At 52.7% G+C, this 16038-nt stretch overlaps 1 protein-coding gene across 6 annotated transcripts in view; it reads right to left on the bottom strand.

The window, feature by feature from the left end:
- Window positions 1-16038, bottom strand: part of LOC144068714 (CUGBP Elav-like family member 2) — a 98701-nt gene that overhangs the window by 43985 nt on the left and 38678 nt on the right. For 2 of the 6 annotated variants that reach the window (XM_077593426.1, XM_077593427.1), the window contains one exon: window positions 11948-12012. Coding sequence is in view for 2 of the 6 variants with exons in the window: in XM_077593424.1 (XP_077449550.1) it covers window positions 2380-2432 (53 nt within the window). In the remaining 4 variants the exon portion in view is untranslated. Of the gene's footprint in view, window positions 1-2379; window positions 2628-11947; window positions 12016-16038 lie in introns of those variants that run through there. The other 4 variants (XM_077593424.1, XM_077593429.1, XM_077593432.1 and 1 more) reach the window with 3 other exon arrangements.

Raw genomic sequence — 16038 nt, 5'->3', positions numbered from 1 at the left:
TTTTTTTTTAATCGCCGCATTCAAGTGGGGATTTTGTCGGGGTCACGTTACACGTTGGGAAATTGAGCCCGAAAAAGAAATGGAGCGTCTCGTGAGAAGCTTGACTAAAACGCTCGCCGGGGGGGGTGATTTCTTTTTTCTTTTTTTCTTGCGGTAACGCCACTTAACAGGTGTCACGCTTAGGAGAGCCGCCGTCTCGCGGAAGCGGCGGCCATTGCCGACCGGCGTCGATGGAGCCGGCCAGGCGCCGCTCGGGAGACGACGGCGGCGTCCTGCGGGGCTCGTCTCAATTACAGCTGAAAATGAGCGCGGGCCGTCGTGACGCCGTGGCTCGCCGGAGGGGGGGGGGCTTCACGGACTACCGGTTCGGTGCCGTTGACCACCGGAGCTGTCCAATGGTGTGGCTCTTGACGGCCATCAAAACTCAATGAGTTGACATTAGGTTTGAGTGCCCCCCCCCCAAAAAAGTGGCCCCAGAGTGGCCAAGGTGCCGGACGGAGCCTATCGCACCTTGGGCCCAAAGAAGGGGCACAAAGGGGCACAAAGGGGCACAAAGGGGCACACCCTAGAGCGCTCGCCAATCCATGGAAAAGACGGAACATCCTTGGCGCGCTCGCAAACGGCAACGGATGGCGTGCGAGCGCTGGCTTTGCTGTTGCCAGGCAAAATTTGCCACCTCCTGGTGAGATTGGACTCCCCCGCCGCCCCCGACCTCCCAGCTGGTGATTTTCCAGCGGTGGTGGCAAAAGACAACGATACACAGAGGACGGCAAGGCCAGGTGTCTCGGGTCCCGCGAGCCCGACTTGCGTTCAAAGCCCCCCCAAAAGCGGGCTTCCTGTCGGACGACGACGCAGCTGTAGAAACGAGCCGTGCCTGGACAAGCGCCATCCTTTCCCAGTACACAAAGTCCTTCCTATCTGCGTGGCCCCCCGCCCCCCGCCACCGCCACCCATCCCGACGGGATGCCAAAGCGAGCGGGCGACAAATTCAAGGCCGACAAAATGAGGCCAGGCCACGACAACGAGGACACGGGCGCGCTGGCATTTTCAACTTGCAAAAAAAAAAAAAAACACAATTGAGTGTGTGGTGAAAAATATCCCGCATTGCCGCGACTCAGGTGCGAAACCCCCCTCGTGCTTCTCATTTTGTTTAGGCAGCATTTACTTTGCAAAGTTTACTGTCAAAACGCCACCAAAGTGGAACCCCTCCTAAACTAAAGACGACGGCTCACTGGGGTCAGATCCATCGGTCGGTCGTCAGGTCCCGCTTTGGCGTGCGGCGACAAAGTGCCACGCTTGCCGCCAGCCAGAGGGCACGATTAGCGTGGCGAGATGGCGTGCCGTCCTCCAGGTGCTGCATTATTGAATCGGTGAGTCACTTGGAAGCGGTTTACTGTACGCTCAAACTCAGACAAGGAAAAACAAAGTGAAGAAGAACCGGAGAGAAAAGAACGGACGGGGAACGGCCGGGGATGAGGTCACGCATTGGCCACGGCGAGCGTCCAAACGGGAAGGCGGCTTTAGAAACCAACCGTATGGCGTCTTAAACGCAAATGTTGGATTGGACGGGGCCGCCGCCGCTGCTAGTTTTCATTTCTTCATCGTGTCTGTCCGGTGGTTTTCGATGGGATGTCAAGCAGGCGGAAGACAAGCAATTGGTCACAAAGGGCGTGCGTGCAAAGTTGAAGCACGCACTCGCGTTGAGGAAACGCGCCCGCGTGTCACCTGCACGCTTTCTATTCTATGGACGTACACGTCGTCGTCGTCCCTCGGCGATAAAGCTTTCGTCATTAAAGTGGTCTGAGGGAGGGGATCCTTCTGGTTCGGTGTGTGTGTGTGTGTGTCAGTACACACATATGGGGAGGGGGTCTTCTGTGTGTGTGTTGAAAGTCACACAGACTACACAATACACACGTGCGCCCTCCCCCTCTTGTCACCTCCACTTCTATCTCCAAGTGACAAGTGTGCGAATGGCACGCTAGAACGAAGTGCGTTCCTTCGTTGGCGGCGTGGCATCCGTGCGCTACGTGACGACGCGCGTGACCCTAGTACGTCGACGTCGCTACAGAGTGAAAGCGAGCGTCGTACGTCAAGTGTCGAGAGGTTATCTCTGGCGCCATCACGTGCGAGCGTGACGTGTCGCTCAAAAAGCCCGAGAGAGGATAGAATCCGGGCGGGAAATTGGGACAAAGTTGCACAACCGGAGGAACTCCAACTACATCTGTTCGGGGACGTCCAAAGCGGACTCACGTGGGAGGTCGGGCGCCGGAGAGCGGACCAGACGAAAGGTGGCGTGGAAATGGTCACGGCTCAAAGTGCCGCCGGGGGGGGGATGTTCCGACCTCGGTCAAAGTTTGGCTGGCTCGGCGGAGGTTTTACCTTAAGACGCTCCAGCTCTTGAGGGGGTCCAGGTCGGAAATGATAGAAACCATGATGACGGGAAGAAAAAAAGGGGGGGGCTGGAGGGAGGGAAGGAAAAAAAAAAACGAGAGGCCGGAGGAAAAGACAGAGGACCAAAAGAAAAAAGGCGTCGCTGCGTTTTAAAGTCCGTCGGTCGCGAGATGCGGCGAGCCGTTTTGCCGTCTTGCTGCTGCTGCTGCCTGACGAGAAGTGCGACGCGCCTCCGCGCCGCCGCTCCACCGCGCTCCCCCCTCCCCACTCGCTCTCTCTCTCGCTCGCTCGCTCGCTCTGTACAGTCGGTTTGCCCCCCCCCAACAAAAACCCGACCCACCCTTCGCCGCCTGCCGGTTTGCACCGCTTCCACCGTCGGGAGCGCACATCACTTCAAGCGTTGTTCCCAACGCCAGCTTTTACGGGGGCCGACATTTGTGGGCCACGATAGGAACTTTGCCAGCCGACATTTCATCTCCAAGTTCTCCATTATAAGGACTTAGAACAGTTTGAAAATGTACCAGGCGATGTTTTAGCCATAAGACACAAAAGTCGATCAATACAGTAATAGTAGATGGCGTCAAAGTGGAAGTCGACGGCAATGAAAAACAGAGGCCACGTTAAAGGAGAAGTTGCGGCCCAAAAGCAGAAGCCACCGACTTCCCGTCTGACGCGCCACCGCTTCCTGTTGACGTCCTTCGTCACTTTCGGAAACTAGCGAGCGAGCTAACCCTAAACCGCCTCTCGTTTCGCAAGGTTTCCGAGGCGCCCCGCGTCCCCCCCAATGTAGTATGCGATGTTATAAGCGTCTCGGCGTTTTCTTGCTCTTTTGTACTCTTCTACGGGAAAAGCAGCCATTTTCCGTGCTGCGTATTTAACGCGGGAGGTAAAAAGCCAGACTACATAAAAATGTACGTGTCGCTCGCCGCGGCCTGCCGAGAGAAAAGGAAAAAATAAAAAGTGTGGGCTCGTACCAAAGCCAGCGCAGCGACGTGGGCGGGCGAGTGGGCGACTTAGCCATGGGAAGGAAGAGGAAGAGGCGGAGGATAAATTTAGAGCTGCTCCTAATCAACTTCTCCCGTCGGCGTATGTGAAAGGGTTAGAAATCGATGCGTGCGGCCCACCGTGGGCGTCCTCCGTCACGGGCGCCAACCTGCCCTCCGCGCGCACGTCTATTTTATGCCCGCCGTCGTCCCCCCTCCCTCCCTCCCTCCCCAAAAAACGGTGCGGGCTCCTACGACCGGGGGCTCCGTGCTCGTCTCTCATTAGCCGGCCATCGATCGGCGGGTCGCGCCGAGAGAAAACGCAATTAGAGCATCGAGCCGGCGATTGCGCCGACCGATGATCGATAGCTAATCATCACCTCGGGGAGGGGGGCCGGGTTCAAGGGCCAAAGGGGGCCTCGGCGCCAACAACCATGGCGTTTATCGTCCCAACACAAACGGAGAGGCCGGCCGGGTAGCCGTCTTTTTGTTCCCATGGGTCAACGACAGATTGAGAATTGATTCTAAATTATTCACGCGCCACGGGGGGAGTGGGGTGCTGGAGCCTATCCCAGCCAAGTACCGGCGGCGGTAGGCGGGGGACACCCTGAACCGGTTGCCAGCCAATTGCAGGGCACGCTGAGAAAAACAACCTAAGATAGCTATTAAGTATTTAGCATAGGATGAGAGAGGATAAGACGTTCTCGGAATGGAGGAGGAAAACAGAGAACCCAGAGAAAAGCCACGCGGGGAGGCTCCGGTAGAAAACACAAGAAAACCCAGGAAGCTAACCACTAACATGCTAACCTAAATCATAGTATTCATCTGGCGGAATTTCTTTTAATCTCATCGGCTGCAACAATTGGACCTCGATTTACTGCGTTAAAATGACAATTTTGTTCACTCCTGCCTTGGAATTGGTTCCTTTGTTTTTTTTTAACGCAACATCCTTCAAGCGGGTTGAAATGGGCGACGGCGGCAGAATTGTTTCCATTTCCAAAGCGCTCCCTTGCTCGGGGCTCAGGTGCCCAGCGAGAGGTCAAAGGTCCTATCGCACGCCACCCAATTATAACTAGTGCGCCGGATGAGCGGGTGCCCCCCTCGCGGCCCCCCCTCGCAGACTACTCCCCTCGCTCCGTAATAACACAAGACGTATGAGTGTCGCCTTCAATGGTTGACATTTTCCTCCACGCCACACACATGCGCGCAAGCGAGAGTGTTTACGCCAGAGAGTGCGCGTGGGTATTTCTGGGCACACGCGCCAAGCGGCCTCGGGTGCAAAGGTGAGCGCCGGCTAGCTTGCTTCCATTTGCCGATGTGCCGCCGGGGGCCCAAAGACGGCGCCGTGGAACGGCTCCTTCCCTTTCGGGGGAGACCGGCGTAGACGGAGGGAAAGAAATGGAGCCATCCATCCATAGAAAGAGAAATAAGTCCAACCAAAATGGTATGTTTGTCTTCGCTATGTATTCGGGCGATAGCCTTTTTCTCATACACTTTAGCCAAGGAGTCAATCAAATGGCATTGGTCTGTGTTTTTCAACAGATGTTTTGGTGGGCCACATCCGGCGACAGAATCTCTGTGCGAGAACGCATTCTATCCGACGGGCGCGTCCCGTCACGTAACACAATCTGACAGCAAAACACACTTGAGTCCCTCAAAAGAAGAACACCATCATCTGTTTCTCATCCTCTTGGAATGTGCCGGAGCACCCCCCCCACCCCCACCCCCCCGACACCCCCTCCCATCACTCCCTTTTTCTACGCCCTCTTTCGACTGCAGCACGTGAAGCTGATGTCATCCATCTTGGCTCCATTATACACATACTGGTACTAATGGCACATATAGCCAAATGTTTACAAGGCAAGCCTTCCCTGGTTCTCGTGCTCTCTCGCCCACTCGAGCGCTTGGGAACCAGCCCGGAGGCATCTACGCTAACTTCCTTAGCCGGCGTGTTAAAAAAAAAAGGAGAAGGAAGACGAAGAGTGTGCGTTTGGGGCTACAAAGTATCTGGCAGACATTCGCCATTCCAAGTGCGGCGTCAGCAGCGGATTAGCGCCAGCGCGTCCCCGAGCCGTCAATCCAGACGCGATTTCGTGACTCGGCGCTTTTGCTTTCTGGTGAACGTGGGTGACGTTCTTTTGGGATTTTTTTTCAAAGATTGGCGGGCCCAATTCCCGGCGGAAATGGCGGACGGGCTTCAAACCCAACGCCGATTGACACCTAGCAAATCGTAAAGGACGCTTAGGATGATCAGGACTATTCCTAATGATTAGCGGTTATGGACTTTGCATCTCCAGTGTGTGACTGAAGCCTGAATTTTGCGTCCACGTCTCGACTCCTAGTTCTGGTTTTTGGGCTCTCGGGTCTCGGGTTAGGCCAGGGGTAGGAAACCTATGGCTCGGGAGCCACATGTGGCTCTTTTGATGGGTGCATCTGACTCTTTGCTAACCTGTAAGCTAAAATATGGAAATTGCTGGTGACAGAACTGAGATATTACATCTAGACCTGCTTTAATCTTCTTTTTTTTTTGCAGTAGACTCTTCTGGAATACATCCTCTTATTGATTAGCAACAGCATAAGAATCTTTTAAAAAATATTCAGTGTTTTCTACTTTAAAAGTGGTGAAATTAAAAAAAAAATGAAAAGGCACTCGTTTACATGTATGTCTTTTGACTTTTAAATTCGTAGTATGGCTCACAAGGAATAACTTTGGAAAATATGAATTATTGTGGCTCTCTTGGTCCAAAACGTTCCCGACCCTTCGGGTTAGGCCCTTCCACACTGGCCATCGTTTCCGCGCCATATCGGTGGAGGGAAAGAATCTTGGACGGGAAGAAAAGCCCGAGCCCGACCAACGGCGTGGCTTCATCAAATATGGATGGCGCTCATGCACGCTGGCGCACGCTGGCGCACGCTGGCGGGCGGCGTTCCTGCGAGCGCAGCCCGACCCCAAAACAATTACGAGCAATAAAGCCGCGCTCCACTTTAATCACTGGAGCGACGTTTACATGAGTAATGCAATAAAGCGCGCGTTCATATCGGCGTTATGAGCTCACGCAGACCTCGTCGTTACGCGCGCGGTTATGTTTATGTCCCGTATTAGAGCTTTTCATTTGCAGACGGCGAGCGGCGAGGCCCTGATTTATTGCTTTTTAACTGCCGTCACCCCCACGCCCCCCCCCCCCCCTTTTTTTTCTTTCTCTTAAGCGGCGTTCGCATCATGTCGCGGGAATGCGCCGAGAAGAGGATGCAGACGCTGGCCTCGTCTTCCAAAAGAAATATTTGCCCTCCCTCTTGAAATGGAAGCTAACTCTTTTAATGACTTTATCGCTAGCAGACGTCCAATCCATCTAGCGTTAAGGGGATCGGACGTCTAGCGCCGAGCTAAAATTCCGCTGTCAAACCGGGGAATTTGTCGGCCGTTACGTTAACGCTAACCGATGAGATTTTTACTTTAGGACGAGAATGTATAGGGATTTTGTTGTCGATGAGGACGGTACGAAACTGGTGTTAGCCAATGGGAGGCCAGCCAGGGAAGCCGTGACTACAGACGCTCCCCTACTTACGAACATTCGAGTTACGAACAACGGTACATACGAACATGTCTGCAAATTGCGTACAAAATGTTCGTAAGTTCGATTTTGTATTGCGCGCCTTTTTACGAGTAGTGCTTCTTTCCGCCGCTAATACCGACATAGATTATAATACAAAATATAGCACTGAGCAACTTACGAACAAATTCAACTTATGAACAATCGCTCGGAACCTAACTCGTTGGTAAGTAGGGGAGGGTCTGTATTTCCAAGCAACGATGTCGGCGAGAAGAGACACCCGCCGACGAATGTAAATGAAAGCGGCGTCCCAGAAGTGGGGGGCGGGTGTCTCCGGCGGAAAGTTCAAGAAATGAGCTGATTAGGCCCACGGCGCCGCTGATTAGCTGGGATGGCCCAGACCCCAAGCCAAAGACCAATCAGCCTGATTGCAGGTGGAGGCGGGAAAAGGTGCCGCCGAATACTTGAGTCGCTCGCTCGCAGTCACACGCCGCCCACTGACGTATTCTTGGTGGGAATCACTCACCACAAGTTCCTCCAAATTCTATCGAAAACACACCAACACTCATTTACGGTTCATTATTTCAACGTGGCTCAATCCGCTGTATTTGTACATTTTCAGTACAAATCTACCCAAGATCCGCCAAACAATCCAAGCTAAGAAATCAAACAACTGAATATGATTTGGAAATAGTCACGCTTTTGCCCACACTGGCCTCCCATTGGCTAACGTGAAGCAATGATGCTAATGAGACGCTAAATATGTTCCGATACTGGTCAATTGCCCATCTTACGGCGTGCCCAAAAGGCCTGCCAAAAGAGAGGAAAAAGCCACGGGGCGGGACGGGGGAAATCCCATCCGATCCGATCCGGTCCAGTCCGATCCCAACATAGGGAATTAGCAAAAGTGGTCCAAATTGGCAGGGGGGCGGCAGGCCGGCAGCCTGGCTGGTATGCCAGGGCGCTTGTGACCGCGGCGGAGAGGCTTTCATCTCCCACGGCGTTAACTGCCAAAGAGTCACTTTGAAGCCGCTCCACCGACGCCGCATGCATATTCAGTCCTCTTCACCTTTGTGGAATTCTATTTGTGGACCTCCACACCTTCGCCTACATCCATCCATCCATCCATCCATCTTTCTCTCTCTCTCTAGGCTAACGCTAGCTAGCCTCCTCCTGCGCCTTTTCCAATAAAACTGCTTGCTAAAGCCTAAGAGAGCAAAAGGAGACAAACGAGCGCGTTTTGAGAAAGGCCACGCCACGCCACACCACGCGAACTAAAAATGGCGGCCAACAAAATGACAAAAGCGAGCCGGGACTGAGTCAACACACTGCTGCTGACAATAGCGGCGTTGAAGAGGGGATTCTTATTTGATTATTTTGTTTCAAGTGCTAATTTGATGATGCGGCCATGAGGAGGGCGCCACCGCCACCGCCGTTCAGCTTCCACTTCACGCCGGGGGGCCCGGGCGGACCCCCCCCCCCCCCCTCTCCACCTCCCCCACTCTCAGACGACAACGGCTCTCGCCGACGCGCTCTCAAAGCAAAATGGTGTCCATTAACCCGGTGTGGTCCGACCCGCCGGCCTCAACGTAAGGCGACGGCGCGGGCGACCTGGAAAAAGACGGCGTCGAGGAAAGGAATGGAGCGAGCGGCCGGCCGCGGAAACGGCGCCCAGATGTATTTTTAGATAGCGAAATAAGCATTGGGAAAAACGGCGGCTCTCAGATAACGCCGGCGGAACACATTTCCACTTTAGCGCTTCCTGGCGAGCAGATAAAGCAAGCGGCGTGGTCAATAGACCAAACGTGCGGGCTTCAAATGGGATCGACTCACCGGTGTGAACATTCCCTCCACTCATTTGCTATTTTCATCGGAGAGATATTGGAACTCCCCAAAAAATGTCCAGATGGAGTCTTTTGATAGCAAATATTTGTCGTTTTTTTGCAAAATGATGCATACACATACACACATCTGTGCATACACACATTTACATACACGTGTTTTAAGGAAAGCCTTTTTTTTAACACATTCTCCCGCCAATCGATGCAAAGTCCTAAACGACGGATCAGCGAGAACCTAAACCAGGGGTTGATGAATTGCCCGGCCGGCCGGCGGCGGGGAAGGACTTTCCTCGCCGCCATTTGCCCTTCCATTCCAGGGTGAGCGCTTTGGACACGAGGCCCAACACGCCGGCATTTGTCGGCGTACGAGTCCGGAAGTGGCGCGCTAAACGGCGCCCGCCGAGGAAATGGGAAGTTTGAGAAGAATAAAAAATGACTTTGAATCTGCGCCAACATTTTTGATTATTGGGGGAGCGCAGAAAGAAAGCGCCATCCATCACGTACGCGGCCGCCGCTAATCCGCGGGATTACGCGCTCGCTCGCTGGCTGACGGAATATGAGGCGGGAAAAGTAATATTGCGTGCGGGGTGCTCGCCATCCATCAATAATAAAAATACAAAAAAAAACACGGCAATAACCAAAGGAGGCCTTTTTTCCATTTCAAATGAGGAAACGGCGCCGGCGCATTTTCCATGCCGATGGCGTCGACGCCAATCTTTTGACTGGGCAATCCTATTTTGGCTTGAAATCATCTGGTCTTGTCAAAACAATTCATCCGCCATTGATGATCCAGGTTGACAGCGGCACGCCGTTCAATAAAATATGAACATCAATAATTAAGCGGGAAGCTAAAGCCTCCCCGGAGAGCGTTTGGCGCGCGCCCGCCAACGCCGCCCGAGCCGCATTTACGTCCCGTGTCCTTTTGGGGCGGCGGCCTATCCGATAGATGGGGTCATTTCGTGCTTATTTAGCAGAGCAATTTTCACATTTTGAACCCTTTCAGACATTGAAAAGCAAAAACATTCATCCACGAAACGGATTGGACGTTGACTGGCGATACAGACGCTCCCCTACTTACGAACATTCAAGTTACGAACAACGCTACATACAAACATGTCTGCAAATTGCGTACAAAATGTTCGTAAGTTCGATTTTGTATTGCGCGCCTTTTTCCAAGTAGTGCTTCCTTCCGCCGCTAATACCGACATAGATTATAATACAAAATATAGCACTGAGCAACTTCCGAACAAATTCAACGTATGAACAATCGCTCGGAACCTAACTCTAACTCGTTCGTAAGTAGGGGAGCGTCTGTACACTCGTCGATTGACGGAACAGAATGTTTGGACGGCGGCGTTTCCCTAGCGATATTTCTGGGACTTTTTCTCTGGCCATTGCCATCTCATCCCCGCTTCCCTCTGCACGCACGCACGCACGCACGCACACCCACACTTTTTCTTCTCTGTTACTTGGCCCTTGATCACTGTAATCAAACACAGGCAGCATCGGCTCCAAGCGGCCGTAATTACGGCCGGTAACGGACACTAATGAGTCCGACGAGACGCGGGAGGGGAAAAAAAAGAATAAAAAGGGAGGGGGGCTGAAATGTCGGAGGCAACGCCGGCCAACGGGAGGGAGGCGGGCGCAGCTCGGTGACGCCGGCGACGGTGGGCGGCGGGTTGCCAGGGCCCCGTCGGAGACATCGGCGCCCGTAACCACGGCAACAAGCGCCAGGGGGCCGCCCGCTCACCCCTTTGTTATTTTACATATGCACGCTTGGGGGGGGGGACCCACTTCAAGGGCGGTCCCGGTTGCCGGCAAAAGACGGCCCAGCCGTTCTGACGATGAACGCCGCAATGAACGAGGCCAATGGGCAAATTGCAGAAGATGCCTGTCCAAAACAACGTCCAAAGCAGGCGTCCGTCAAATTCAAAACTGGCCAAAGCATCCAAAATTGCTTCCAAATGGACCTCAAAAGTCACCATCCCTTCATTTGCTCTCGAGTTATCTTCAACAAAACGGCAGATATGGTTAAACCCCAAAAAACAACACAAATGCTAATTGGACTCATGGCTAATTCCACATGAATGGATACAAATCAGGCTGAATTTTGAAGGCCTTCCTTCCGTGACACCGACGGACGTCCGCAAAATGAGGAGAAGGAGAAGGAGAACGGTAGCGGGAAAGGCGGCCGGAAAGAATGCCAGGCGGGACAAAGCAGGTGGTCCTGGTAATTGCCCGGGGAATATAATGAATGAGCCAAAGTGCGTCTGACGGAATAGGAAATGCTCTCTATCTCCTCATTCTGCCGAGCGGCTCCCCTCTTCCATCCTCTCATTATCTCCCGCTCGCTCGCTCGTTCGCTCTCATCCCGCCGCCGCCACCGCCGCCACCGCCGCCCCCTCCCACCGCCGCTCTTATCGGTCTCCCGTGCACCCTTTTAAACATATCTGGTAACCTCATCTTATTCTTTTCCTCTCTCTCTCTCTCTGTCTGCCGCCAAGATCAAACTAAAGTCGCCCAACGCTACGCCGGCACGCGACAAAAACTAGCGTGAGAGACTCGTGGACACGACGCCGTCAAATCGGAGGAACATTTTAGTGGGACGATACGCAATGGAATCACGACGAACCCAAAGCGAAACGTTTCCGAAGCAGGCAGAAGGTCAACAAAGAGAGCATCCCCGAAAAAAAGTGGAAAAAACGAAAGGCTTCTTTCTATCTGTGCTTGCGATAGGAGGAGGGTTTGGGTTGGCCAATAAAAAGAATTTGTCAATACCCGTTGTTTGTTTTGATGCCTGTGAGTGGCCGGACTCAACGTTGCAAGTCTTTGCCGTCGCAAAAAATGAGCTCAAATGAGCACTGGTGCGCATGAGAAAGTTTTGAGGCGTTATTGAATAAGCATTTTAAAAAAAAAAGAACTTACCTTCAAGACAAGTTGGATAAAGATAATAATTTCAACACGACTTTCGAGGCAATGGACGAAACTCGCCCCCCCCCCCCTCACCCCTCCGCATTCGACGCACAAAATCATTGTTTTAAAAATACGATAAAATACACAAGCTAGCTCATTTCAATCCCAATAAGTTGAAGATCAGCCGGAGTTTCCCCTTCTAGTCTCATCAAGTATTCCCTCACATTGCGTTTCCCTTCAAAGGCCAAATTGGCGTGTTTCCACTGACCTTTGGTGCCCATCGGGTGCATTGCTTTCCTTCCGCTCATCCTCTTCCTCATCCTCTTCCTCATCCTCTTCCTCTTCCTGTTGTGGCGGAACAACAACAAAAAGCAGCATCAGTACGTGATGTACCAATTTCGTCATATGCAGCTGGGTATGATGACAATTAGGCTTTTGTCAAGTCAATGATGATGACAAGCCTATGTCTGATTTTATTATGTTTTATTTTTTTTTATTTTTCATTTTTATTTTATTTTTTTTAAAAGTTTATTTATTTTAATAGTTTTGATTTATTTATTTATTTTTCAATTTTATTTTTTATTTATTTATTTTTGGGAAAATAGCCAATGAAAACTTCTCCTTTTGCCATCTGATTTGGACATTTCGAGCACCGTGACCGACGATGACCCCAAACATTCCAAAGCGGGGAAAAAAATGTTGAAACAAGATGCGTGAATTTGTGGACAAATTTTGGGACGTACACCTCTCAAGTCCAAAAATAAATTTTCATTTCAAATGTCATGTGTATACTACTTTTCGTTTAGACTGATCAACATTCATTTTGAAATCTACAGGAATGAGCTTAGAAAATGCCACATTTGAAGGCACGTGAGTTTGTCAACATCTTCTCGTCCGTCGTAGCCGGCCGGGTGGGGTCCCGCGGGGGCGGCGCGTCGTCCTGGTAACGAGACCGCGCCTCCGCGGCCCGCCGGAGATAAATAAACGGAGGGGGTGGACGTACGGCGGCTGGAAAAACGGTGGCGTTTCCCTTTTTCGCTTCCTGGCCGCCAATTCGTTAGCGTTCCCCGCCGGTGAACATTTCCCCACAGACCTATTTTTCCCCCCCCCGGCGAATCCGACGCGGGATTTCATCCAAGCGGCGGCCGAGGTTAATGTGCGAGCGATGGGCCCCCGGGGGCCCCTCCTCCGTTAACGTCCGCTACCTTTGCCTCCCGCTTGAATGAAATTGCAATGAAATTCGTTTGGGAAATGCATTCAAAATGAGGATGAATACAAGAAGCATTCAATTGATAGCACGCGATATTCGTCGATATCCGTCTACTGTCACTTGATCAATCCCATTTAAGGAATGTAAAAAAAAATGAACATTTCCCCCTGAGACAAGCACGTTAAATTGACAGACCTTGGCGTACATAGTTGGATACATTTTTGGGATTAGGGATAGTAAACATTAGCTTATAGCCTGGCTAACCTGGCTACATATGCTTGCTTTTTGGTTATTTTATTTTTATTTTTAGGCGTGACCGGATGATTCGCCTAAAGACGTTTGGCCGACGGACGTTTGAGAGGGTGAACGACAAGTATTTAGGTCAGGTGAAGGGAAAGGAGCGCATGAGAATGAGCGAGAGAAAAGAGCCAATGAAAAGCAAAGGAACCCTCAAGACCAAAGGCCGTCCGTAAATCATGGTGACCGATGCATTGGATGTGCCTCGCTTTCCAGCCTTTTCAAGTTTTCCCTCCACTCTTTCCAAGGGCACCTCGCGCCAGAAGCGTGGCAAGCTTTCCTCACCAAGGTGCTGGTTTACAAGTGCCCCTAGTGGCCACCGAGTGACTTGGCACACTTTATGAACGGACAAAGGTTTTCTACATGCCTTTGTTGACGGTGATCCAACGCCAACACGTTCAAAACTGACGGCGACCGATCGTTTCTTTTGTGGAATAACGAGGGCTGGGCAACGCTCGCCTTCTCTACAATGATGAATCCAATTGTCGTCTCTCTGGGAAACGCACGCCACTTTTTGGGGAAAAAGGCCAGCGGTCTTTTCCGTTCAACGGTATAAATCCGGATCGGAAAGGCAAAGCGTCCAAAAATCCGGGAGGGGAGCCGCTTAGGAGGCAGCCGGCGGGGATCGGAGGCAGCCGATCGGAACGTCTGCGCCGCGCGTCGCGGATGGGCGCCACCGAGCCTCCGACGGCTAATGGCGGCCACCCCGCCGCCGCCGCCGTCTACTCTACTCTGCTTTTTCATCAGCGGCTATCTCTTCTCATTTTTCCACCTCTGCGCTTTTTGCACTTATTGGCGAGGCCTCGCCGCGCGGAGACGGACGGACTCGCTGGCCCCCTCGCTCGCTCGCCCGCCCCGCGCCGAATGCTAATGTGCCAATACGTGTGGGGAAAAATCGTCTGGTGAATTAGACGGGCGGGAAAGTGAAGTGCCCGACGCCGTTTTTCACGCGGCAACACCAAAAGTCACATTACAAACCGCTTTTCTCGCTTTTTTTTCAGGGTTCCACTTGTGAGATGGTCCACAATAAAAGACTGGCCAGATTTTCTTTTTAAAGTCGTTCCCGCGTTGACGGTGACAGACACCCGGTGGCGGGCCGCTTATGAACTCAATTCAGATTGTTGAAATGAGTTGATCGCTAGTTGACGTCCAAACCACTGGCACTGCCGACCAATGTTCCCTCTAATTTTTAGTTTGTCTGGGCAGAAAGACAACCTTCCTGAGCACACTGAGTACTGGTGTGAGCAACATCATCATTGCTCGCTATGGCCACACACCAGTATCACACCTGCCATAAGCAGGTGCAGGTCTGCTACACATAAATGATTTAGTAATAATAAAATGTAATGATTAATATCTATAAATGAGCGGTCCGGCAGATGAGTGGTTCGAGCGTCAGCCTCACAGCTAAAAAAATAAAATAAAAAAGGGATTTTATTTTGTGCGCTCCATATGATTTGCTGTGCACAGAGAAGACGAGAGTAGTGCGCAATTGCGCACACGCGCAGCTTAGAGGGAACATTGCTGCCGACCCTCCCGCTCGCTCGAGATGGGCCGTCGACTTGAGGGAACTTTCGATCGGAATCTAAAAGGAGCAATAAAAGTACAAATCCGTTGGCTTGTACCGGGATCATTTCGGAACAAAGACGGACAACTCCCGGAAACGCCGGCGGGCAATTTGCTGGCGCGGGCCAAACTTTCCCGCCGCCGTTAGCAAGGAAGCGGCGGGAATCTCCGAGTAAGCAACTCTAGTGGCTTTCATTAGCGCTAATGGGCCCGGGCTTCCCCCGCGGGACGTCGCCGTAAAAGCCAACCGTTGCCAAACTCCGTTCCCGCCCGGCACGCTAACTCTTAATCGGCAGCGCGCCCGTGAGCGGACCTCCAAACGAGCCGGCCGTCGCCGCCGCGCAAATTTCAGCTGTTGCTATGCAAGACTGGCGGCGGGATGGCTCGGCGTACGCTAGCTCGTGTAACGGTTGGCAACCACACAAAAACAACGGCCACCGTCACCCACACGGGCGTCACAATCGTAGCTCAAAATACGAAGAATGTTTTTTGTGCGCAGCTTCTGTTGACGGTGCGATTGGTTGGCGCTCTTTGCGATCTGGCAACCCCGAGGCGCGACGCGCCATTAGCTCGTGACCTCCGTACGCCGCTCGCATTTTTTTTCTCTGGCTCTACAACGGGTTCCAATGGAACGGGCGGCCATTTTAATGAAACGGCGATACAGGTGTCGTTAGGGCCGGGGCGGCTAATCGGCCCTCGGTCACGTGACGCCGCAAACGGCGCCGCCGTCTCATAAAGCTCCGGAACGTGAGGCACCGCTCGATGAGAGCAATATTGCGCCGTTTATGAGAAAATAATGATTTCTTCACGCAATTTATGAGCGGCTGGAGGAGGAAAGGGGAAGGGGGGGGGGGGGGGCTTAATGGCAGCGACATCGGCGTCGGAGCGCGAGGAGGAGGAGAAGCAAAGGAGGAAGAAGAGGAAAAGCTGACTTTAATTTGTTTTCTCCTCCGGGGAGCCGGAGACGTCGGCCATATTAGGCCACGTAGTCCATCTTGCCGCCGCAGAATGGACCAATTAGTGGCGGCCCGGCCAAAGCAAACAAAAGAATCAAAGAGGATCAATGAGGAACATCGAGCGGCGCCCAAGCGCTCGATCGATGGCGGGCGGGATGTGGGCGATGGGAGCGAGGGGGGCTAGGGGCTTCTGGGGGGCTTCTCGGGGGCTCAGGGAGGCGCCGCGGGAGGCCGGGGACCCGCGGATCAGCGCTAAGTCGGCGGCCAGCACGCCGACCCAGAGCGCGCTAATGAAGGCGGCGGGATTCTTCCTGCCTCCGCCGGATCCAT

This window comes from Stigmatopora argus, chromosome 23, assembly GCF_051989625.1.
Source record: "Stigmatopora argus isolate UIUO_Sarg chromosome 23, RoL_Sarg_1.0, whole genome shotgun sequence".
Taxonomy (NCBI): domain Eukaryota; kingdom Metazoa; phylum Chordata; class Actinopteri; order Syngnathiformes; family Syngnathidae; genus Stigmatopora; species Stigmatopora argus.
The sequence above is the reverse complement of the archived record's forward strand: the minus strand, read 5'-3'. Positions and strand labels throughout refer to the sequence as shown.